General features: G+C 39.4%; 1 protein-coding gene across 9 annotated transcripts in view; it reads left to right on the top strand.

Annotated features, from left to right (window-relative positions):
* Window positions 1–23,929, top strand: part of PLEKHG3 (pleckstrin homology and RhoGEF domain containing G3) — a 54,267-nt gene that overhangs the window by 20,081 nt on the left and 10,257 nt on the right. For all 9 annotated transcript variants that reach the window (XM_074290378.1, XM_074290381.1, XM_074290380.1 and 6 more), the window contains 9 exons: window positions 17,481–17,873; window positions 18,245–18,342; window positions 19,615–19,684; window positions 20,350–20,396; window positions 20,532–20,682; window positions 20,769–20,900; window positions 22,452–22,634; window positions 22,892–22,984; window positions 23,154–23,240. In XM_074290378.1, the coding sequence (XP_074146479.1) occupies window positions 17,520–17,873; window positions 18,245–18,342; window positions 19,615–19,684; window positions 20,350–20,396; window positions 20,532–20,682; window positions 20,769–20,900; window positions 22,452–22,634; window positions 22,892–22,984; window positions 23,154–23,240 (1,215 nt within the window). In that variant the 5' untranslated portion in view covers window positions 17,481–17,519. The remainder of the gene's footprint in view (window positions 1–17,480; window positions 17,874–18,244; window positions 18,343–19,614; window positions 19,685–20,349; window positions 20,397–20,531; window positions 20,683–20,768; window positions 20,901–22,451; window positions 22,635–22,891; window positions 22,985–23,153; window positions 23,241–23,929) is intronic.

The following is a 23,929-nucleotide window of genomic DNA, read 5'->3' on the forward strand; positions in this document are numbered from 1 at the left end:
GGGACAGATAGTACAAATGAAAAACCAGAAATGAATTAGAGATCGGGCTGCATTGCCTTTTGGAAGTTACTAGATTTCCTTTAATGACCCCAAGTTTCACTGAGAAACAAAGGCACCACCTTTTAAATATAGTCTTGTATTATTTCAAGACACTAAATAGCTCTGAAGTTCTGGAAACATAACATCCAGAGAACAATAGAAAGGAATATAATGGGTAAGAATAGGCTGCAGTATCTAACCAATGAAGAACTTTGAAGAAATAGAAATAAAAACTACTAGCAATATACTAAGAAAAGATGGGCAAGAAATAGCAGGTGAACAACCTGAGCGAATGCTCAGAAGAAATCAGAAGAAAGAGGAAGGTCCACATTAAATGGATCTCCTGTGTCACACTGGTGAGAGATTTTTTTTAAGAAGAGTTGTTTGCGAGTGAGTTAGGACCTGCATCCCTGGAGAGAATATCCAGATAGACCAGGTCACAAATTCATTTGAGAACTCTCATTTAATCCTTGCCAGAATTCTGTGAGGTAGATAGGGGAAGTAGTATTGGGTTCCTAGGATTTTAGGATAAGAGCTGGGAGGGGATTTTTGAAAACATCTAGTCTAAATCTTTTTAGAGATATAGAAACTGAGACCCAGATAGACTTAATGATTTACTGAGGATCACAAGGCTAACAAGACTAGAATTTGCATTTATACCTTCTGACTTCAAATCATGACCTTTTTTGTCTCTGCCATTCAATCTTGTGATGGATAAAAATGCTAAGTTTCAGAGGGACTGTGACTTGTTCAGAAATCACAAGAGATAAGGCCCAGGGGTTCCAGCTGTTAGTCCCTCATTCTTTGAACTGAGCCATGTTTTGTTTTTTTCTTTTTTAGTTTATTTTTAATACACATTGTTTTATGAATTATTTTGGGAGAGAAAAAATCAGAACAAATGAGAAAAACCATGCGAGAGATAAAAAACAGAAAAAAAGAAGTGGACATAGCATATATTGATTTATATTTATTTCCCTTAGTTCTTTCTCTGTTTGCTGATGACATTTTCTGTCCAAAGGCTATTGGGATTACTTTGGATCACTGAATTACTGAGAAGAACCAAACCTTTCATTGTTGATCATCACACATTCTTGTTGTTATTGTGTACAATGTATTCCTGGTTCTGCTTGTTTCATTCAGCATTTATTCATGTAAATCTTTCCAGACTTTTCTATAATCAGCTTATTCATCATTTTTTATAGAATAATAATTTTCAGTTCCCTTCATGTACCACAACTTGTCCAGCCATTCCCTAACTGATGGGCATCCACTCCTTTTCCAATTCTTTTGAGCCATGTTTTTATTCTCTGTTTGATGTCGCTGCTAAGGTTTCTGTCCTTATGGAAATGAGGAATTTGTTGTATCCTCCAATTCTTCTCTGACAACAGTATCTGTCTGGAAGCTTCTCCTCTCCTCCACGCTCTTGACTTCCCCAGATTTCCACTGGATAACTGGGACTGTTGTTAGTGATTTTTTTTGTTATTTATTTGTACTTTGTGCAGATGAAAATGAACAAGTACATTTTGAGGCAGAGAACCTGTGTTCCAACTGCCATCTCTTATTTATATGACTTTGGGCAAAATCATTTAACTTCTTCAGATCTTGTGTTTTCATCTGTGAAGATGAGAGATTGGACTAATCATCTCTGAGGTTCCTTCCAGCTCTGTGTGTTCCTGTAAACTGTAAAATGCCTTAAATTTTCTATTGTTTGTGTCCCTCTGGAACTTGCAAGACAAAGTGTGAATCTTCTGCCTAAATTCTAATCATTGTGTGTCTGTCTCCCATCTCAGGCCTCTGGGGAATGTGCCCTGTCTGTTAGAACAACATGATCTTGTGAATTCCATTTTACTTCATCTTCTGGTCTGGCCCTCCCTTTACCCCTGCACCCCACAGGAGGTATTGGCTTCTTCCTTTCTAGCTGAGTCATTTTCTATTTGTCCTGAGTCCAGTGCTTGGCAATAGAACATGAAGGTTTTGGACTCCTCCTGTTCTTTGGTTGTTGGTGATTATAAAAACAACAAAGCTGTTAGGTGTTGGGAGGTACAAAAAATTAAATATATATTTCAACTAGAGAGTATTAACTTAAGGTGGAGGGGGAAAGAACCAAAGTTCCAGAGAAATTAATCTCTTTTTTTCCTATCCAGTCACTCAGTAAATAAACATGACGTGTCTACCATGTGCCAGACACTATGCCAATAGACTCTGGACTTCTAAAAAGAGGAATAAGATAGTTCCTGTCTTTATTTTATTTGTTGTTGTTTTTTTTCTTTGTTCTCCCCCATTTTTTATTTTATTTTATTACATTTTTATTAATTTATTAAATTATTTTATTTTGCTGAAGCAATTGGTGTTAAGTGACTTGCCCTGGGTCAATGTTAATGATTGAGACCAGATTTGAACTCTCGGTCATCCTGACTTTAGGGCTGGTACTCTATCCACTGGGTTACCTAGCTGCTCCAGTAGTTTATTTTTTTCCAATTACATGTAAAGATAAATTTCAACATTCACTTTTATAATAAGATTTTTTAGTTCCGGTTTTTTCCTCCTCAAGACAGCAAGCAATTTGATATAGATTAAACATTTGTGGTTGTTTTAGACATATTTCCATATTGGTCATGCTGTGTAAGAAAAATCACAATAAAAGGGAAAACCGCATGAAAGAAAAAACAAAAAAGTGAAAATAGTATGCTTCAACCTGCATTCAGACTTCATAGTTCTTTCTCTGGGTGTACATAGCAGTTTCCATCATGAGTATTTTGGAATTGTCTTAGATTGCGGTTCCTGTTTCAAAAGAGCAATCTAAAGTAGACAAAAAGCAAACAAATACGGACACATATACTATGCACAAAATAACTAAGAAATAATTAATAGAAAGAAAGCACGAGAATTAAGAAAGGTGAGAAAGGTTTTCTCTGTTGGGCCACACACAGTTGTACAAAGTGGAGTTGAAGCTCACGTTTCCTTTGTCAGGTATTCTTTTGCACTAGGAGAATATAACGGGTCTGCTGCTAGCTACCTCATTCATTCTCAGATCCAGCAATTCCTTTGAACCTGCTGAATGGTAAATATTCTAAACTAGAAAAATCTGGTCCCTGTTTTCCCCTTTTTTTAAGTCTCCCTTCCCAGCAGGTGGCCTCACAACAATTTACTGATGCCGTAAGCCAGACAAGGTCACCTTTGCAGTCACTAATTAGCTTTATCCCCACCCCTCTGCTTCCCAGCAGTGATTGGTTCTGATAACCTTCTTGTAGCTCCAGAGACAGAGGACTTTGCTAATAAAAAGATTTCTTATCTAGGAAAGTCTTATCTTACCAAGAGAGATGAAACCCTAAAAGATAAAGAGATGGACCCTCTGGAACTTTCCTGGGTTTTGTCAATATTTTCTAGGGAAAAATAGATTCCTCATTACTTATTCAATTATTACTCAATCTGACTTTCATTCCCACTACTTTACTGAAATAACTTTCTCCAGTGTTACTGAAGTCAGTAATTGGGAATTCCTTTCTCCAGGGTCACAAATACTGCTAACTCTAGTAACATTTTTTCTGGTTTTCAATTATCCTTTGATCTTTCTTTAGTATTTAACACTGCAGACCACCCCCCACCCCCTCTTCCTTGATTTTTATGAATTCGTGTCAACTTTTCATGACCTCCCAGAATATACTGTCCATAGGACTTTCTTGTTAAAGATAATTCTCCAGTGGATTAAGGCAAGCTAGATGCCTCTCCTAATGCTCCTGATTGGTGAGTCTGGCTCAGATCACTATATAATCTCACAAGTTGTCCTCATTTCCAGCTCCCTTTATGTGTTGTTTTTCAACATTGGAATATAAGCTTTTTGAGGGTGGTCATTATCTTCTCTTGTATTGTGAATCCCTAATGCATATTATAATGCCTTGCATCTAGTAAATAAACTTTCTCTCTGCCTCTTCTTGTCCCTGTCACTCTGTCTCTTCTTTCTTTCCTCTCTCTCTCTCATTCTAGTCACTCAGACTTGAACTCGGGAGTCGAAACTGATTCATCCTTCTTGCTTCACATCTAATCACTTGTCAAATACATATTGACTTTGCCTGCATAATATTTAATCAATTATCTCTTCCTTCTTGTTCCCAGTAATTTTGAGCCTAATTCATTGTTTCTTATACTAATATAACAAGGGCCCCTCATTGATTTTCCTGCCTCTACTCAACCTTCTTTTCTGTCCATTCTTTAAATAATTTTCCTAATGAACCATATCTTGACTCAGAAATAAAATCACTAATGAAAGAATAAATCTTTGATCTTGGCCTTTAAGGCCTTCCACAATGATTCCCATTAGCTTTCCAGCCATATACTCTGCACGTACACTACATTCTAAACTCTGTTGCTACTCTCCTGCCCCTGTTTTTGTCCTACTCTTTCCCTTTTCAGTACTTTTGCTCTTGTAGTCCCCCATACCTGTAATAGCTTCCTCAACCTTCCTTATATCGAATGGAGATCTATTCAAATCTCTCTTTAAATCCCAAATCAAGTACCATTTTCACCATGACACTTTCTTTAACTTCTCTTTCTGACCTTTTTTTCTGAGAAAAAAAAAATGAAAACTTTGGTTTGAAATGTCTTTGCTTCAGCCTTTCATTCATATTTTCCTTAGTTTCCTTTCTTTCATAGTTATTTATGAATGTCTTGCTTGCTTATATTAAATCATAAGCTCCATGATAGCAATGTCTGTCAGGTCCATCTTTTTAACCCTTTTACTTTATATATAGTAGGTACTTAAAAATATTTTCATTGAATTGGATCAAAAAACTTCAGAGGATTTGCTTGGTTTATTTTTGTGTATTTTGTGCTTTGGTTTTATCATCTGTGAAATATAGACATTCTTTTAATTCCTTTGCATTGGAAACTGACAAATTGAGCATGACTGAAGATCTCTTGGCATGCCAACTGATAAGATTCTCCATAGGAGGTTGTGAGTTCTATGTGGAAAACATCTCTCAAAATCAAGCTGGCCAGTCAGTCTCATTCATGGTTTGCCATGAGAGGAGGGAAGTTTCAGGTATAGGGTTCTCTCCTGCAACTCTAGACAATTTTTTTCTATCCCAGGCTGCTCCCCACAGATCTGCCTACTCATGTTCCAGGCTAAATGATTAGTTGCTGGGGTGAATATATAGCCATTTCTCCTGGGTTCTTTCTGGCTGGTTGAAAGGTCACAGACGTTGACTAATGGAAATTCACTTCCTAGCGAGGGGAACTGAAGTGGATCCCAGGTGGTTTTTTGGACCCTTGTTTTACCTTTCTTTGACCACAGGATAGATAAGAGGGCTGCAATTCATTCCACAGGTATTATATTGCGTAAGGTTTGAGGAAGATACAAAGGAAATGTTAAGTAAGACAGCCCCACCCCTTAGAGAGCTCACTGTCTGGTGAGGGAAATAAGGTGTGATTAAGCACCTAGAATTTACCGAAGGCAGAGATCCTAGGATTGATTGCAGAGAAGTCTTATAAAAATTATGTTTTGTTTTATTTCTGAGAATCTGACTCATTTATTCTCTACCCAATAAACAATGTTTTGTAACAAAGAATGATTTTAAGAAAGTAGGGGAAAAAGCACTTCAGCAAAACTAACCAATACATTAACTAAGTCTGATAATATGTGAAATATTCTGTACTTAGAGTCACCACTTCTTCAAAGGAGGGAGAATATGCATTGGAAAAAGCCCGTCTTGCAAAAGTGGGATTTAAGCAAGACTTGGGAAACGCTGGCACAATCAGATAAGCTGAAAGGGGAATCCACTGAGGGGTAACAAGTGTAACCATAGTACAAATGAGCCCAGTGAAATTAAGGCTCCAAACGACATCCAGGTCTTCTTGAAGAACAAAGCTACTGGAGAATCAAGTGCAGGTGCTTCCATGAGGAATAAGGGCCTTTTCTGAATATTTGGTGGGGAGTGCATTTTGTGGTTACTCTTCTGGGCACTGGACTATCTTCTCTGGTGGATACTGTTCTCTTGTGGCAGAGTTGGTTGCGGTGGCTGTGGCCATCACACATCATTCTCCCCTTCCCCTCCCTGAAGTCAAAAAAGATGCCCCCTCCCTTGATTGTGAGTCCCCTTGCTGTTCTAGTATGGGAAGGAAATATTTCCACAGGATGGGACATGTATTTTACAGTGAATTTGAGAAGGCTTAGGTTTGCCTATCACAAAAACTCTGCCTGATCACATTGTTTGCACACACTCTTAAGGTGACAGTCACATTGCTCAAAATGAGCCTGAAAGTCACTTCCCCAGGGAACAGTTCACACCCTTTTTAGGGTGTCAGTGCCTGTGAAAAACAAGTGGAAAATGAATGCCTTAGTATGGAGAAACACTGTTGTTCCACTCTTAAGAGAAAAGAGTCCAAAACCTAGTCATAAGAAATTTGCCCAGGTAATCCTGTCCTTTTGCTGTAAGAAAGACTCCAATTGCACAATTAAATTTGTCATCCACTTGGCTTATGCAGGCTGTGCCTTTCTGTTTCTTAATCCTGGTCAGCCTCTTTTCTTTTACTTGCAGGGTTAAAGAGAGCTGTGGGAGAACAATGGTGGGGGATGGTGGTGAGCATTTGGTGCCGGGCAGATGAGAAAACTGAGCACTTGTCCAGAACATGAGTTTGTGGGAAGGAACACAAAATTTGGAGTAGGACTGGTGAAGAACTGGAGAGCAGAGGACAGGAAGTGATTTTCAGTAGCCCACTTGGAGATTCTTGTGCTGAGGTCAGCATACTGTTCTACCCTTTTTAAACCCCATTTCTTCTGCCCTACTCCATGTCAAGTTGCATTTCTGAGGAGGATCCAGAAGTGCAAAAAGGGAAAGGGCTGTGGGGAAGAGCTCGTTTTCAGTGTCCTTTGGAATGCCTTTCCACTTGGGAATGGGGAAGTTTGGAATAAAGCCTGAAAAAGTCTGTAGAGGAAGAAATTGGTCCAATTTGTGGGAGTTGGCTTAACTTTTACCATTGAGGAATATGGCCAATGGCAGTTGGAGCCTGTGGGGAAAATTCCCCTTTCTCCCTTTTTGTTCCATGAGTGCAGACCAATGGGTGTGGTGCTGATTTCCGCTGCTTGGGCGTGGGGTTGAATGGCTTGTAGGTGAGGGGATGATGTCAGTCTTCTCTGCACTTTAGCCCATTTGTGCTGAGCCAAAAGTTTACTGGGGAATCCTTGGAGATCTTTAGGCTGTTGGCACAGAGGGTCAGTAGAGAGGCACTCCCATCTCCTTGCTGCCTTCACTCTTCCCATCATCCCTTGCTTTCTTGATTCCAGGATGCTTCTGACTCTTGCAGCTTTCCACAAGACAGTACAGCCCTCTAAAGGATCATCTAGTAGATCTGATTTCTCACTGCCTTTAAGAGTTAGACTGAGTTTGCTGCTGGGGTAGGTATAGTCCAGGACCTAGGAAGTTATTAAGTTGGTTTAGAGCTAGTGAAACTCTTTTGTCTTGATATTAGGGGATTCCAAACACTTAACGCACAACAAGAAAATTGGATTTACACACATATATTATATAAAATGTATGGGATTACCTGTCATCTAGGGGAGGAAGTAGAGGGAGGGAGGGGAAAATCTGGAAAAAATGAATACAAGGGATAATGTTATAAAAAAAAATTACTCATGCATATATATTGTCAAAAAATTTATAATTATAAAATTAATAAAAGCAAAAGATAAAATCTAAAAAAAAAAAAGATATTAGGGGATTCCAAGCGTTCTTGGATAAGAAAGCCAAAATGTGTGGCAATGAGGGGGTGAGGAAGTGGAGAGGGGAAATAAGGGAGGGGAGAATGGAGAAACTGGGAAGAGGAGAGGTGAAATAAGTTGAGAAGGATATTACTTTATATTATATAATAAAGTAATTAATAACAAGGATTTATATAGTACTTTAAAGTTAGCAAAGCACTTTATGTGTTATCATTTAGTACCTAAAAAGACCCTATAAGGTAGCTGCTCTTATCCCCATTGTACAGATGAGAAAACTGAGGTTTTTATTTGCCCAAAGTCACACATCCAGTAAGTACGTGAGGAAGAATTTGAATTTAGATACTCCTGACTTTGGGATTAACACTATCCACATGGCCATCCAGTAGCTTCTATGATGTATAATTTCCCCAACTAGAATAATACTTTCTTTGAAGACCGGGACTGTTTGTTTTTGTCTCTGTATCCCTAGCCAATACCTGGTATATAGTAAGTGCTTAATAAATAATTGTTCGCTGAGTAGATGAAAATCTGGCCTTAGCTGGATTGATGTTGATTTTAGTGACAATCTATATGTTGTATATGTTTATATGTATGTATATATAGATCTTATAGGTATGTGTGTATATATGTATGTATATGTATACATACATGTACATGTATAACTAAGCTAGAAACTCAATAAAATAGAGAGGGGTGCAGGTTATCAAATCTCAGTGATAAAGGACTAAGACTTTAATAATTGAAACTCCCAGAGAAATAAAGAAACCCACTGGCTGAAGAACAAGTTATGAAAAGCTGTAGTCTAGAGCAAGCAGCTGGATGACTGGTCTCAGACTCTTCCCAGCTGTGTTTAACCCTGTTTGCTCCAGTTTCCTCATCTGTAAAATGAGCTGGAGAGGGGAATAGTAAATCACTCCAGTATCTATCAAAAACACTGGTGAACCCCAAATAGGGTCACAAAGAGTCAGACATTACTGAAATGACTGAACAATAACAGAACAGAGAGCAGATAATCAGGAGTCATTATTGACAGGTTGGGCTAATTGCCACCTTAGCACAAAGTAAGCACATAACAAATTCTTGTTCCCTTCTCTATTTCCCTAGTGAAAAGGGATGTGTTCCAAGGTAACTCAGGTGAAAGTATAGGGCTGAGAGTTTAAGGAATTGAGTCCTTCACTTTGAGTTTGGGCAGATAATGACTATCTATTGTCAAATGGAATGATCCTGACCTTCCTTGGGGGTTAGGGTTGTTCAGGAGGCTTAGGTATATCAATTAAAAGAGTATAGAATCCAAAGTTTGAGTTTTGAGTCTAAATCCTGCCTCTGACACTATATGTATGATCTTGGGAGACAACCACCCTGAACTGAAGCTTTGCTCATCTGAAAATCAAGGGTATGGACTAAATGGATGACTTCTAAGATCTTTTCCATAACTCTGATCCCATGACATGTGAACAGAGGACTTTGAAATCCTTATAAGTGCCTGGTTGTATTACAATAATATTAATTATAACAATAAACAAAAGATGTTCTCATATAATCAGATGCTTGTCACATGAGAACGAGTATGGCTGCCCCTCCCAGAGAGAGGATATTTAGGGCTCTTCCAGTGAAGGGATGATGATGATGATGATAAGAAAATAATAGATAATTATACCACCTTAGAGATTTAAAAATTCTTAATATACAAAAACTCATTTGATTCTTCCAATAATCCAAAGTGGTTGCAGGTGAAGGTTCAACAAAAGTTAAATGATTCAACTAGATCACATAGTTGTAACTATCTGCCAGTGAGTTTGAATCCAGGTTTTTCTGATTCTTGGCACTATATGGACATCTAGGTGGTACAGTAGTGTTGGACTTCAAGTCAGGAAGATGATGAATTCAAATTTTGCCACAGGCAATTATTAGCTATGTGATTGAAGGATAAGTCAGTTAACCTTGCTCAACGTCAGTTTTCTTATCCATAAAATGGGGTGATAATAATAACATAATAGTGTTTACTTTACAGGGTGGTTGTAAAGATTAAATGAAATAATATATATAAAGTGCTTTGTAAACCTTAAGGTGTTACGTAAATTCAAAATACAATATTATTTCATAGTAATGGCTGTGATTAAAGTCTTTGGGGGACCAGAAGTCATTGAACTTGTATCCCTGCAGTTTTTTTTTTAATGGCAATTTATTAAAATTGTTCTGGTTTGCTTTTTGTTTGTTTGGTTTTTCTCTAATCCTTATTTGATCTTCATCCTTTTCTGGTATCTAGGATCTTTTACACTAAAATAAGGTCATTTTCACGAGATCCTGATAATATTTTTATTATATTTTAGCTAGGAAAGTGACTGAAAAGTTCCAAGGACATTCTTCAATTGCAGAAGTGGTAACTGAACTAGGCAATCTTAATCATCAGTCTTAGTTCCTGCTCCTTTGTGAGATAAGAGTAAATGAAAGCGTTTATTAAGCACTTGGGTGACAAACACTGTGCTAAATGTTGGGATACAAAAAGAAAGGCAAAACTAGTCCCTCCTGTCAAGGAACTCACATATCTAACGAAGAAGATAACACGAAAATAGTTATGTCCAAACAAGATATATACAGAGTAATTTTGGAGATGACCTCAGAGGGAAGGCACTAAGATTAAAGAGGGCAAGAAAATGCTCTGGCAGAAAGTGGGATTTTAGCTGAGATTTGAAGGAAGTTAGAAAAGCCAGGAGGTAGCAATGAACAGGGAAAGAATTTCAGGCATGGAAAACATCCAATGAAAATATTTGGAGCAGAGAGATGGTGAGTTTTGTGGGAGGAAAAGCAAGGTGACCTCGATTGTAAAATATCCATAAAATGGGGGGGGGGAGTAAGACAGAAAAAAAGCCCCAGCTTTTATGTGTAAATCACGTACCCATTTTAACCATATCTTGGTATATGGTGTGAGATGTTAGTCATGATGAAGCATGCTATCCTTTTTCAGAGAAAGAGCTGATACTGTCTGAATACACACCAAAATAAGTTATCTTTCTTCCTTTCTCCCTCTCTCCCTCTTTCTCCCTTTCTCTCCCTCTTTCCCCCTCTTTCCCTCTTTTTCCTCCTCTTTTCTTCTTTTCCTTCTTGCTTTCTCTCCCTTTTCCTTCCTTCTTTCCTTCCTTCCTTTTCTTGCTTTTCTTTCATTCTTCCTTTCATTCTTTTCTTTTTCTTTTTTCTTTCTTTTTTCTGTTTCTTCTGTTCTTTCTCTGCCTCTCTCTTTTCCTTTCTTCCATTCTCTTTCTCCCGTCCTTCTTTTTTTCTTTCTTGTACAAAATGATTAATATGGAAATGTTTTATAATTACACATGTGTAAACTATATCAGATTTCTTACCATAGGGGAGGGGAGAGAGGGAGGGAGGAATTGAATTTGGGACTCAAAACTTAAAGAAAAAACTTTAAAAATTGTTTTAACATGTAATTAGGAGAACTATATATATATATATATATATATATATATATGTATGTATATATATATTTATTTAAAAAACCCAATCTCCTAGGGCTATAGCAATTCCCCCTCTTAGGCTGTAATTGAGGCTCATTGAGAATCAAAGGAACTTATGAGGGTCCTCTCTTCCTCTAGCATCTTCCCAGGGATTGAAATGGATATTGTTGTCAAAATGAGCTTGGTTTACATGTTGGAATGCAGCTATACTGATCCATTAGGTACAGAAAAGGAGTGGAAATACCTCTGATGAGGAAAATAGTTTATTTCCCCTATTCCTGGGCTTCTCAGTCACCTGCTTGATGCTGATTGACTGAAGAGCAACTCTGGGGGACCCTCCAGAGGATGATTCTGCACATCATTGGTCCCTAATTATGTATGAGTTAAAGCTGCTTTGATTCTTTTATTTTAAAGGCTGCAACCTGAGTTCCTAAGGCATCCTTTATGAACTCTTGACTTTTTCCTTTAGCTGTCCCTTAGGAGTTGGCTGTCCCCAGGTGTAACCCAGAGGTCATCAAAGAGGCCTTCTTTGGAGAAGGGGTTTTTTGGGTTGTGGATCTCTCTACCTCTGGAAAAGTCCTCATATGGGGATAAAAACGGAACTGATACCAGTCTCTGGGTAGTGAGTTTTGCACCTCAGTAAAGATTCATTCATACTGGGTCAAGGGTAGAGGGCAAAGGAGGATCTTGTGTTTTTGTCTTACTTTGTGCTCAGATGACATGGTTTTAAATTGCTAGCTGCCTCTTTAGAAAGGCAAGGCAAAGTTAATTTAAGGGTTCCTTTGAGAATGGAATAAAATGTAACTGCTACATTTCTCAAGGGACATTTTTCCCGGGAGCTCACTGACATCTTTTTGTTAATCCTTCCAGGGGTCTCTTAGGAGGCAGCAAGCTGCCACAGGAAGAATCTAGAAGACCTAATTACATATAATCTTTACTGCTAGTTTTGGGAGGGAATGTTTTATTGATAGTCTTTTGAGGAGGTGTGATCATTTGTCATTTACAATTTTTCTAACCTTGCCCTCCCTTATAACAATCACAGAACTTGATACCCAATAAGCACTTAATATATATTTTTTTAATGCTCATTCATTCATAGAAGCATACTTAAACCAAATAAATGAACTCATTGACCATAGACACTCAGTTCTTTTGTCTTTTAAAGTCTTTCATAACCTGACCTTTTCCTATTTTCCAGTTTTCTCATTTCACTCTCCTCCATGGACCATACAATTCAGTGACTGACTTTATTTGCTTTTCTTCCCCCAGTCTTCCTACATTTTCATTGGCTGTCCCTCATGCCTGGAATTCTCTCCCTCCTTTTATCTCTTCATCTTGGCTTTCCTGGCTTTCTTCAAGTCTCAGCTAAAACCTTGCCTTCTACAAGAAGCTTTCCTGGTCCTCCTGTCCCTTTCTTCTGAGATTATCTTCAGTTTGTGAGTGTGTGGTATGTATGTATATGTGTGTGAGTATGCACGTATATACAAACAGAGGAATTAGTGACGAAATTGCAAATAGATGTTGCTTTTTTTCTCTCTTGGATCTTTGCTCCTTAGTCATGAGTACCAGGGTAATGTAGGTGTTTGAGGGGTGAGCAGAATTAGATTCCTCTAGATGCTGTGTCTGATGATTTTATTGTTCCTCATTAATCTTTATGCCTTCTATTGGCACCAAATGGAGCAAAAATAAATTGCCTTGACTTCTGGATTCTTGGAGACCTGCTAATAAACTTCCCCCATCTTAAGGCCTGGTGATATGTGGTGGAGCTAAGAGATGCTGAATTTTCATGACAGTACAGTTCAGGTAGTGTGACCCTAAAACAGAACAACAATGGATGGCCATCCCTAAAGAGCTTCAGAGCAGGATGCATTGAGCTTTAGCAATTCAGGGAGGTAAGGGAGTGAGGCGGGTGTGGTATGTACATGTAAACATCTGGTAACAAAGATCGCTGAGACCCCACGGCAGGGAGATTCCTGGAAGGCTGGTTCCTTATATTAGCTTATCTTGCTGGGTTGCTCCCTTCTGAGGTGTAGTTTCACTTGCATGTTTGTCTCTGAGCAACAACACCTGGTGCTCCGTGAATAAAGTTCAACTGAGAACCCAGGTACTTTATCACTAGAGCTGCTTCCGGGCTGATGCCCAACCTGGCAATTAGAGAGGCCCTGGGTGGGTCTCTTTTCAACAAACCCAGTGGTGTCTTAAACCTGAGAGATTTTCCTATATTCTGGGTCTCAGATTTTCTCAGGAGTCTCCAGGATTGAATCACTTTAACAATGATTCTAAAACTTTTTTGTTGCTCACTTGGCAGTCTCAATGGATCCCTTCTCAGAATAATATTTTTTAAATGCGTGAGATAAAATATAAATATTACAAACAATATCAATTCATAAAAAATTTACATTATGAAAATATTTATTAAAAAATTCAGAAAAGGACCGTAGCTATCTTACTCTTTCATTTTGCAGACTAGAGAATTAAAGTTCAAAAGGTTTTAAGTTTCCCCCCTTAACCCCATAGGAAGAAGCAAGATTATGATACAGAAATCATATATATACTTGTATGTGCACATGCTCCCAAATCCCCCGGCACCACACCACACCTATCTCAGAGGGAGGTGTCCTGCAGCCTCCCAGACTTCCCAACATTGGGGATCTTAAGAGGAATCAGCCTGGCCTGGCCACTCTAGCTTTTTCCCCTAATATTTCCTGTACTCAATGAAGCTTCCAGTGTTCGAAGAGCTTCCCCTTCTCTTAGTTTAATAACAGCAAATCTGACACTGAGAATGAAAGGAAGGTCAGTGATGACTTTTGAGCAAAGTCTAGGAGAGTTGGTTAACTTTTAACAGTTATTCCTATTTTTTCTTTAGCATTTGTTGTGGGCCTAAAACACTTCTTAGATATTATACTGTGGTATGAAGGTGACCCCAGCTTCTTAAGAGTCTGTGCCAACAAATTCCAAGTTCTGGCAACGCCTCCTAACAACAAAAGCTGGCGTGGTCTGAGCTTTCTAGTTTCATTCCAATCTTTCTCCCTAGAACCACCGTAGCTGAAACTGAGATGGTCAACAACAGATTGGCCATCATTAGGTAATGCTTTTTTTTTTTTTTTTTTTTTTTTTTTTTTTTGCCACTGCAGCCCATGAAAACCACCTTTGGAATCTTACTTTTCTAAATTATGCATCCTTCGGAAATATGAGCATCATAAGATTTCATTCTGGGAAGGGCCAGTGCTTTGGGTCGGCCACTCATAATACTAATATATTTGAATTTCTAATACAGTAAATATCCATAGGTAACCCATATAAACAAAAGTTCATTGGAGGCGTCCTCAATTTTTCAGAGTGTAAAGGGATCCTGAGACAACTGGTCTAGAGCATTTGATGCAGTGTACTGAATTATAAGTTATATGATCTGTTTCTATAATACCAGATACAGATATAGACATAATTATTGAGAGAAATGATCTTTGCTCTGAAGCAACACACTTTCAATCAATCAAGATGTTAACAAGTATATAGGAGACAATATTATGTAAAGAAAAGAGCTGGGTTCAGGATCAGAGGACATGGGTTCAAATTCTGTCCCTGCCATTTGCTATTTAAGTCACATAAGCTTTGGAAGTCTTGGTTTCCTCATATGGAAATACAAAGGGTTTGGAGGGTATCTGAGGTTCTTTCCAGCTTTCAATCTAGGTCCTGTGAACTTTGATCTCCTTTATCCTTTGTTTTTACCATTTGTTTAACACTGTTGATGTGTTGATGATGTGGCTATGGTTAGACAATGCTGGCCCTGAGTAGGAAAAGAAATAGGTTTGTTTCTAGTTAATTAGATTAAGATCTTTTTGCCACTTTTTATATCTTAACCCCAATTTATGTGAAGATAAAGAAACATAAAATCCTTAGCCTAGTATTTAAGGCACTCTACAATCTACCCCCATTTATCTTTCTAGTAATAGTGTATTGCTCCTCCCTACGAGACACCAGTCTGACTAGTTGATGAGCTCTTCAGATGATCTGACTTTCCATCTTCTGTCCATGCACAGATGACTCCATGTCTTGCAGATCTTCTTCTCCAATTCATAAATTGCTCTAGTTTTCTTGTATTACTTATATGTCACCTCTTACATTCAACCTTTCTTGATCCCCTCTCAAGTTGTTGATCCCTCTTGCAATAAATGACTTTGTTTTTATTTTATATATAATTTTAAAAATATATTTTACTTAGCTGTGTACACATTATATGTAGCTTCCCTTTCCCTCTTCTCTATTTAAGCTTCTTGAGGGCTGGGACTATTTCACTTTTTTATTTTATTTTATTTATTTTTTTATTCATTTTTCCAAATTATTCCCTCCCTCCCTCCACTCCCTCCCCCCGATGGCAGGCAATCCCATACATTTTACATGTGTTACAATATAACCTAGATACAATATATGTGTGTAAATATCATTTTCTTGTTGCACATTAAGTATTAGATTCCGAAGGTTTAAGTAACCTGGGCAGACAGACATTAGTGCTAACAATTTACATTCGCTTCCCAGTGTTCCTTCTCTGGGTGTAGTTATTTCTATCCATCATTGATCAACTGGAAGTGAGTTGGATCTTCTTTATGTTGAAGATTTCCACTTCCATCAGAATACATCCTCATACAGTATTGTTGTTGAAGTATATAGTGATCTTCTGGTTCTGCTCATTTCACTCAGCATCAGTTGATTTAAGTCTCTCCAGGCCTCTCTGTATTCCTCCTGCTGGTCATTTCTTACAGAGCAATAATATTCCATAACCTTCATATGCCACAATTTACCCAACCATTCTCCAATTGATGGACATCCATTCATTTTCCAGTTTCTAGCCACTACAAAAAGAGCTGCCATAAACATTTTGGCACATACAGGTCCCTTTCCACTCTTTAGTATTTCTCTGGGATATAAGCCCAGTAGTAGTATGGCTGGGTCAAAGGGTATGTACAGTTTGATAACTTTTTGGGCATAGTTCCAGATTGCTCTCCAGAATGGCTGGATTCTTTCACAACTCCACCAACAATGTATCAGTGTGGGACTATTTCACTTTTGTCTTTGTGTTCAATGCCTCACATGTTGTTGTTCAATTGGTTGTCATTATCATGTCCAATTCTTTGTGACTCCATTTGGGGATTTTCTTGAAAGAGCTACTAAAGAGGGTTGGCTATTTCCTTCTTTAGCTCATTTTACAAATGAAGAAACTGAGACAAATAGGGCTACGTGAGTTGCTAAGGGTCATCCAGCTAGCAAGTGTCCAAGGCCAGATTTGAACTCATGAAGATGAATCCTCCCGACTTCCAAACTTGGCACTCTATCCACTGTGCCACTTGGCTTAGCCAAGCCCGAAATCAGGAAGGCCTGAGCATATAGTTAGCACTTAATAAATGTGTATAGATTTGAATGGGAGATTAGTTGTCTAATCAGTTTTCAGGACACTGCATCAGATACTCTGAAGCAGTGAATCTTAAACTTTTTGGTCTTAGGGCCCTGTTACATTCTGATAAATCCAAGGTCCCTCCAAAGAACTTTTGTTTATGTGGATTATTTCTGGATATTTACATTTAAATATATTGGTATTAGGTGAAAACTATTTTGACCTTGTGAATGCCCTGACAGAATCTTGGGGATCCCTAGTAAGGTTGAGATCACACTTTGAGAATTCCTACTCTAGAAGTTTTATGGGACAAAGCTGTGATGGTGAGAATCACTTTGACCTGACTTTGATATAATTCATCAGATATTCACATCTATCAGCAGGTTGGAAAGTTTGCAGTTTTATTTTATAGACATTAGAACTGAGGTGCTAAGAACTTAAACAACAGACTTAATGAAAGTATTGCTAGGACTAGATTACAATTCTTCTTGGAATTCCAAGTTCTTTCTGAGCTATCGTAACAATGGAGCTCTTCCCTTCAAAGAATAAATAATCCAGGAGGTTAATGGTTTGAATATTTTACAAGCTGCATATGTTACAACTGAAGATGACATACACGGATCCAGCATTCTGAAAGAGATGGAATCCAAAATATATTCTGAGAAGAGGGTGTCAGTGCTGATAGAGGAGATCAATGTTAATTTCTGTGACAGTCTTCAATCATGAGTTCTAGGGGCAGGGACTGTGCTTGATTAATTCACCCTACCTAACGTACCTCTATACCTACACTATATGGATGAGCAGCCAACAAATAGCTTTTGAGAATTGTATTTGTATACTTTCAAACCTTATTATTTTTCCTTTGTCTTTCCAGAATGTCCCCAGAACTTCTTCACTAAGCAGCAATGCCAGGATGCCTGTCTCAGTCTCCTTACACCAAGATGCGACCCAAGAGCGTCCTGTGAGCTTAGCCTCTAGCACCTCTTCTTCAGGCTCATCCCGGGACAGTCAGACCATGGAAGAACCCAATGGAACTGTTCTTGTCGCCGAGGGCGAGTCTGGCTCCCCCCATGACGGCCATATCCCCAATAGCCATAACAATTCCAGCACCTGGCTGAATCTGAGAGGATCTCTAAAAGGTTCACCATTTAGTTCCCGGTCTACACCTGGGCCTGGACATCACAAACTGAGTTACCTGGGTCGAGTGGTGCGGGAGATTGTAGAGACAGAGCGCATGTATGTACAGGACCTCCGAAGCATTGTTGAGGTAAGCTGCTCCTTCAGGTCCCCTTGCCTTTGCAGTCATTGAGCTCTCAGTTGCCTCGTTTATCTGGATTTATTGAGACCCCAGATGTGCAGTTTCTTTGGCTGGTCAGACCAGGAAATTGGATGATTGGACAGGACTCCTGGGAGCTGCAGTATTTGGAAGGCAGGAGAAAGGGAGAAGGGTGCAAGACTGAAATGGAACCAGACATCAGATTTCTGTTCTCGGAGCTGATATGGAGGCAATTAGTGTTCTCACGGTGTCCTAAGGGGTTCTATCAAAATAGAAAAGGGAAATAGGAATAAAATGATACTAAAGATGCTGTGTTAGTGGGAATGGTACCATATTGTCCTCAATCGACTTTGCCGTGACAGGATTACCTTTTGAAGATCATTGATACACCAGGGCTGCTGAAACCAGAACAAGTCAGTGCACTCTTTGGGAACATAGAAAGCATCTATGCATTAAACAGGTGAGTGACAAGCCAGGAGCTCTTTCTTCCTAGTCTCTCAGAACTCTGGTTGGGGCAGGGTGAATGGCACAGTGGTGAATGGAGAGTCAGCTTTTGTTCCTGCCCTCCCTTGTTAGTGCCCTTTCCTTTCTGCCTTGGCTATTGATTTTCCCACCTCTGGGATGGACCTAGTTATGTCAGTACAACCTCCCTTAGGGAGCTGTGAGGTGTACTGGATACTTAGAAGTACTTCCTTCTTTAGATAGAAACATTTGTGTAATTTTTGGTTAACCTTCTCCACAGGTTGAGTGGGGCTTCTTGAAAGCCCCCAAGACTATCGATTGATAGTAACATTTCTTCTCTTTTTCTTTCCTCCACCTTTTTCTCCTTGTTTTTGTATTAGTATTCCTTCTACATCTTCCCCTGTCTGCTAGACAAGCTGAATGTGAAGACTATTTAGTATATTGGTGGGAAATAGGATGAGATTCGAAATAGTTAAGGTTACTATTGTAATCTCTTTTATGGAGGAACATGGGATTGGAGGTGGGGAAAGGTGAGATAATAAGGCTCCCTAGAGTCTGCTATCTTATGACTGAGGAACCCAAGGGAAAGGATTCTAGAAAGCAAAAATTAGGTGAGCTTTAAATAGTAAGGTAGAATCTTCTCTGGTTTTACAGAAGAAAGGATTATTGTGGCTCTGGAGGAAAGAGCCAGCCCTGAGGACAGGAAAGTGGTGGTATTTGGGAGAATATGGGGCCAAATGAAGAGGAAGCTATTTAAGGGAAATGCAGAAAAAAATGTCCCTGGGGTTATTTTCAGTTTTTCTTTAACACAGTTATAACTGTGAGAGAATCTCACCTTGTTCATGCCCTGAAGTCTAATCTAATCCAGTCACCTTGACGTCTGTCCCAGAGACTCTTTTTTCCTTTCCTTTAATCTTTCCCTTTGTGTGTTTGACTCCTTTTGCCAGCGCTGGAGCAGTATTCCCTCCTGAAGGTGGGTATCGACATCCCTTTCCTATGCCCATCCTGTTTGCTGCAAATAATTTCCCTTCCCTCACCCTCTCCTGTTGTGCAGTGCTGGCTGATCTTTGTGGTTCTTGGCTGTTTGGCATTTATTGGGGGGTCAAAAGCCCCTCAAGCCACACAGCATGACTTACGAGGCTGGATATTTTTCTGGAGCATGTTAATGACTGGGGAGGGTAATTGGAGAGAGCTTTGTGGTTGGCCATGCCTTAAAGGCAGCTGCAAAGAAGTGGATCCCAAATCTGATGACTTCTCTTTCCTCATTCAGTCAGCTATTGAAAGACCTGGACAGCTGCAATAATGATCCGGTGGCTGTGGCTAATTGCTTTGTAGAAAGGGTAAGAACAGAACTCAGCATGGTTTATCAAATGAGATAATATACATAAAGCTCTCTGCAGACATTAAAATGTCATGTTAATGTTGATGATGATGGTGGCGATGATGATGTGATGTCAGTGATGGTGATGGTGGTTGTGGTAGCTGCAGCTAGGATGCAGTGATAAAGTACTGGACTTGGAGTAAGGAAAACTTGTTCAAATTTAGCCTTTAGACATTTATTAATTTTGGGCAAGTCAGTTGACTTCCTTGTGCCTCAGTTTCTTCATCTGTAAAATGAAGATAACAATAGCAACCACTTCTCAAGGTTATTGTGAGGACAAAATAAGGTAATATTTGTAAAGAATTTTGTAAACCTTAAAGTGCTATATAAATGTTCCTATTAATAATCTCAGTACTCCTTCTCCTACTTATAACACTACTGGGGAACTGAGAGTGACCATAACTTTTGGTCATAGGCTGCTAAGGGGGCTGTTTGTAATCTTAAGGGAAATTACACTGTCTTCTATGAAGAAGAAAGGCATAGTGTGGCTGAACTGGGAATGGGGGACCAAAAGCTGTTGGAATTTGGATGAGGTGAAATACGCTGGGAGGGCCTCAGAATCAGGGCTGGGTATGTCTATGTTTACAGTCATATTAGAAAATCCTCTTTTCTCCCTTTTCTCAGAGCCAAGAATTTGACATTTATACTCAGTACTGCAACAACTATCCAAAGTAAGTAACTCCAGGATTCAAGGGGCAGGGAGAGCTGAGCAATAACCAAACTAGTACCATTTTCCTCTCTAGCACCGCCGTTACCACGTCTCCCTCTGATTTCATCACTTAGTGATGTTTTCCTTCTCCTTATAGTTCAGTAGCAGCGCTAACTGAGTGCATGAGAGACAAACACCAGGCCAAGTTTTTCCGGGACCGACAAGAGGTCTTACAGCACTCACTGCCCCTGGGTTCTTTTTTGCTGAAGCCAGTCCAAAGAATTCTCAAGTACCACCTTCTTCTCCAGGTAACCGGTCCTTGGGGACTGGGGGGAAGGCAGCAAGATTCTCAGGAGAGAGATTAGGAACTTGACATTCTCTCTCTCCTCTGTAGGAAATTGCCAAGCATTTTGATCAGGAGGAAGATGGCTTTGAGATGGTTGAAGATGCAATTGATACCATGACTTGTGTGGCTTGGTACATCAATGACATGAAGAGGAAGCATGAGCATGCTGTCCGACTCCAGGTGCCTGGGCAGCTGGAAGGGAGGAAGGGAGGTCAGAAGGGAGAAAGGTCAGAGGTTAGAGGTGAGCCAAGGCAGTTGGTCCTCCTAGGAGAGGACCTGAGCAGAGAGAAGCAGGCCACATGTCTGTCCTGTGTTTGTCCTTCATTCCCAAAGAATTCCATGACATCGGGAGGTGTTACCAGGATTTAAGTGAGAGAGGATTGGGCAAGGTCACCTGCTGTACTTTCCCCTCCAGAGCCATCTGGGTCCAGTGGCAAGATCCAGATCAGGATGACTGGAGGTGGCCCTGGATGCAATTGAGAAACTTTGGCATTTTTAAGCTAATATCTTCAATAGGTCTCAGTTTGACTGAAGCTACATCCATTCAGTGATTAAGATAAGGTAAAAAATGATGCAGAGAATGGCCTCTTTTACCTGGTCCAAAGACAAAATCAATCCAAGAGGGGAAGGCCCCTTGAATTTCTGGCCAAAACAGAAAGAATTGCTATTTGCATTCACTCTGAGTGATCAGAACTCAAACAATGATCAAGTGGGGCTGGGCTTGGATTGTTGGGCAATCAATGAGAGCTGGAGTGATTTGAATTTAAGACATATTCTGAGTCCTTAAACCTCAAGGTATCTTGGGCCCTGAAGTGGATGTATATGTCAATATCTTTACATGCTAGTCATGAAAAATCACTTTACATGGTAATGATACAGCCGAGTCAGGAAGGTCCAAGTCCTGCTTAAGAAACTAACTGTTTGAAGGATGATGTTATCCATCTTCAGTGAAAAAGGGCAAACAAGTGTAGTATGGCCTTATATAGATGTATATTGCATATATGTATGATTATAGATATCGATGTATATGTACATATATATATATATCACATATACATATGCACACACACATACATGTGGTTAATTGTAGCCTTCTTGGAGAAGGTGGCAGGGAGAAAAGGAGAAAAAAATAAAGTAAAAAGTGCACATTAGAGAACAAAAGAATTTATAAGGAAGCAAAGATGGACAATTCTGAACATAATAGGTAGTATTTATTATAGAAACTTTCTTGAAATGGAAATACATTGTTTAATATTTTAATTCCTCTTTTATGTTATCTGTGCACATGGCAATTATTTTTTTACTTTTTTCTTTTTCTATCTGGCATATAAGTTTAAATAAAAGAAACTAGCCATGTGACCCTGGGCAAATCATTTAAACTTGCTCAGCCTCAATTTCTTGGTGTAAAATATGTGTGTAGGAGAGGTGTTAATTATAGCTCCTTCCTCCGAGGATTTTGGTGAGAGATCAAATGAGATATTTGTAAAGTGTTTTGCAAATTTTAAAAATATGGAAATGCCAGCAGTTATTATTATTATGCTGTTATTGTTGTCATGATGATAGACCACACCTCGTTATTTCCTTTACCCCAGAGCCTGACTGTGGCTTCTGAGTCCTGTTACAAGGGGGGAGCTGGACTCTTTTCTCCTGTCCTGATTTTGCAACTCTGCCCAACCTGCTGGAGATGAAAAGATCTTTAGAATCTGATGTGGATCTATCTCTCATTGGCAGGAAATCCAGTCACTCCTGATCAATTGGAAGGGACCAGACTTGACAACATATGGAGAGCTGGTCTTGGAAGGCACTTTCCGAGTGCATCGTGTGCGGAATGAGAGGACTTTCTTTCTCTTTGACAAGGCATTGTTCATTACTAAAAAGCGAGGAGACCACTTCGTCTACAAAGGTCACATCCCGGTAACCAGGTTTTTCCCTTCCTCCTAATATAGGTTAGGACTTCTCATCTGTCTTCTGATAGGAACTCTGACTATTTTCCTACTTCAGAGGGTCCCTGTGTCCATTTGAGAGCCATCTCTCTTGTACTCTGATTCTCTTCATGTCTGTACCTTGGAATGTAGACTACAGTCTTTTCCATAAGACTTTTTAGGTTGGTTTGATCCTCTTCCTAGCATCTGACCTGTTTTTCTCTTTTTCCTTTCCCGGACCTTCCATAGTGCTCCTCTTTGATGTTAATTGAGAGCACCAAAGACTCTCTGTGTTTCACCGTCACTCACTACAAGCACAGCAAGCAGCAATACAGCATCCAGGTAAGGAAGGGAAGGCAGGAGTATCTTGCAACCCAGGGGCCAGTGTCAAGTTGGAGGAATGGGAGAGATGATCTTTTCAGGGCTCAGAGGGGCACTGTGCCTCTTGGGGCTGGTTTCTTGACTCTTAGCACTATTTCCCATGTATCCCTTTCCCTTGGATTTTTTTCAGGCCAAAACTGCAGAAGAGAAGCGTTCATGGACCCATCACATTAAGAGGCTGATCTTAGAGAATCACCATGCTACTATCCCCCAAAAGGTGAGAGAAGCAGAGAGGACTTGAGAGCGTCTTGCTCTCTCTGGAAAGGAAGCATTGTGGTCACTGCCTCAAGAAGTTACTGTAACTTTCTTGTGGTAAAGGATCTTGTGAGTTTGAGTTGGAAGATGACAGATGAGTTCAGTTATCCCTTGAGCTGGGGTGTGGTATCCTCATAATCTGAAAAATTTGTATAACATTTTTCAGCCCTCCCTTCATCCTAGAGAAGAAGGCTGATTTTTTTTTTTTTTTTTTTTTACGAGGTATTTACAGTCCCTTATTGTAAAAATTGGGTTAAGTATTTGGTCATAGGTATAGTTTGTGCATTTCTGAGTTTCCACGCAACTCCCCCCAAATTCCTATTTTACAGTAATTTCTTAGGCTGACTTGTGAATATTGAAACTATAATAGGGGAAGTTGTGATGTGGAGGGGATAACTTTAAATACTTGAATCCTTGGCAAAGTGTTGAGCAATCCTTTAAGACTGGTCAACCACATGTGCTAAATTGTGGCAGCCCTTTTTGTAGTGGCTAAAAACTGGAAGCTGAGTGGGTGCCCTTCAGTTGGAGAATGGCTGAATAAATTGTGGTATATGAATGTTATGGAATATTATTGTTCTGTAAGAAATGATCAGCAGGATGATTTCAGAAAGGCTTGGAGAGAGGCCTATATGAACTGATGCTGAGTGAAAT

This window comes from Sminthopsis crassicaudata, chromosome 2 (assembly GCF_048593235.1).
Source record: "Sminthopsis crassicaudata isolate SCR6 chromosome 2, ASM4859323v1, whole genome shotgun sequence".
NCBI lineage: Eukaryota > Metazoa > Chordata > Mammalia > Dasyuromorphia > Dasyuridae > Sminthopsis > Sminthopsis crassicaudata.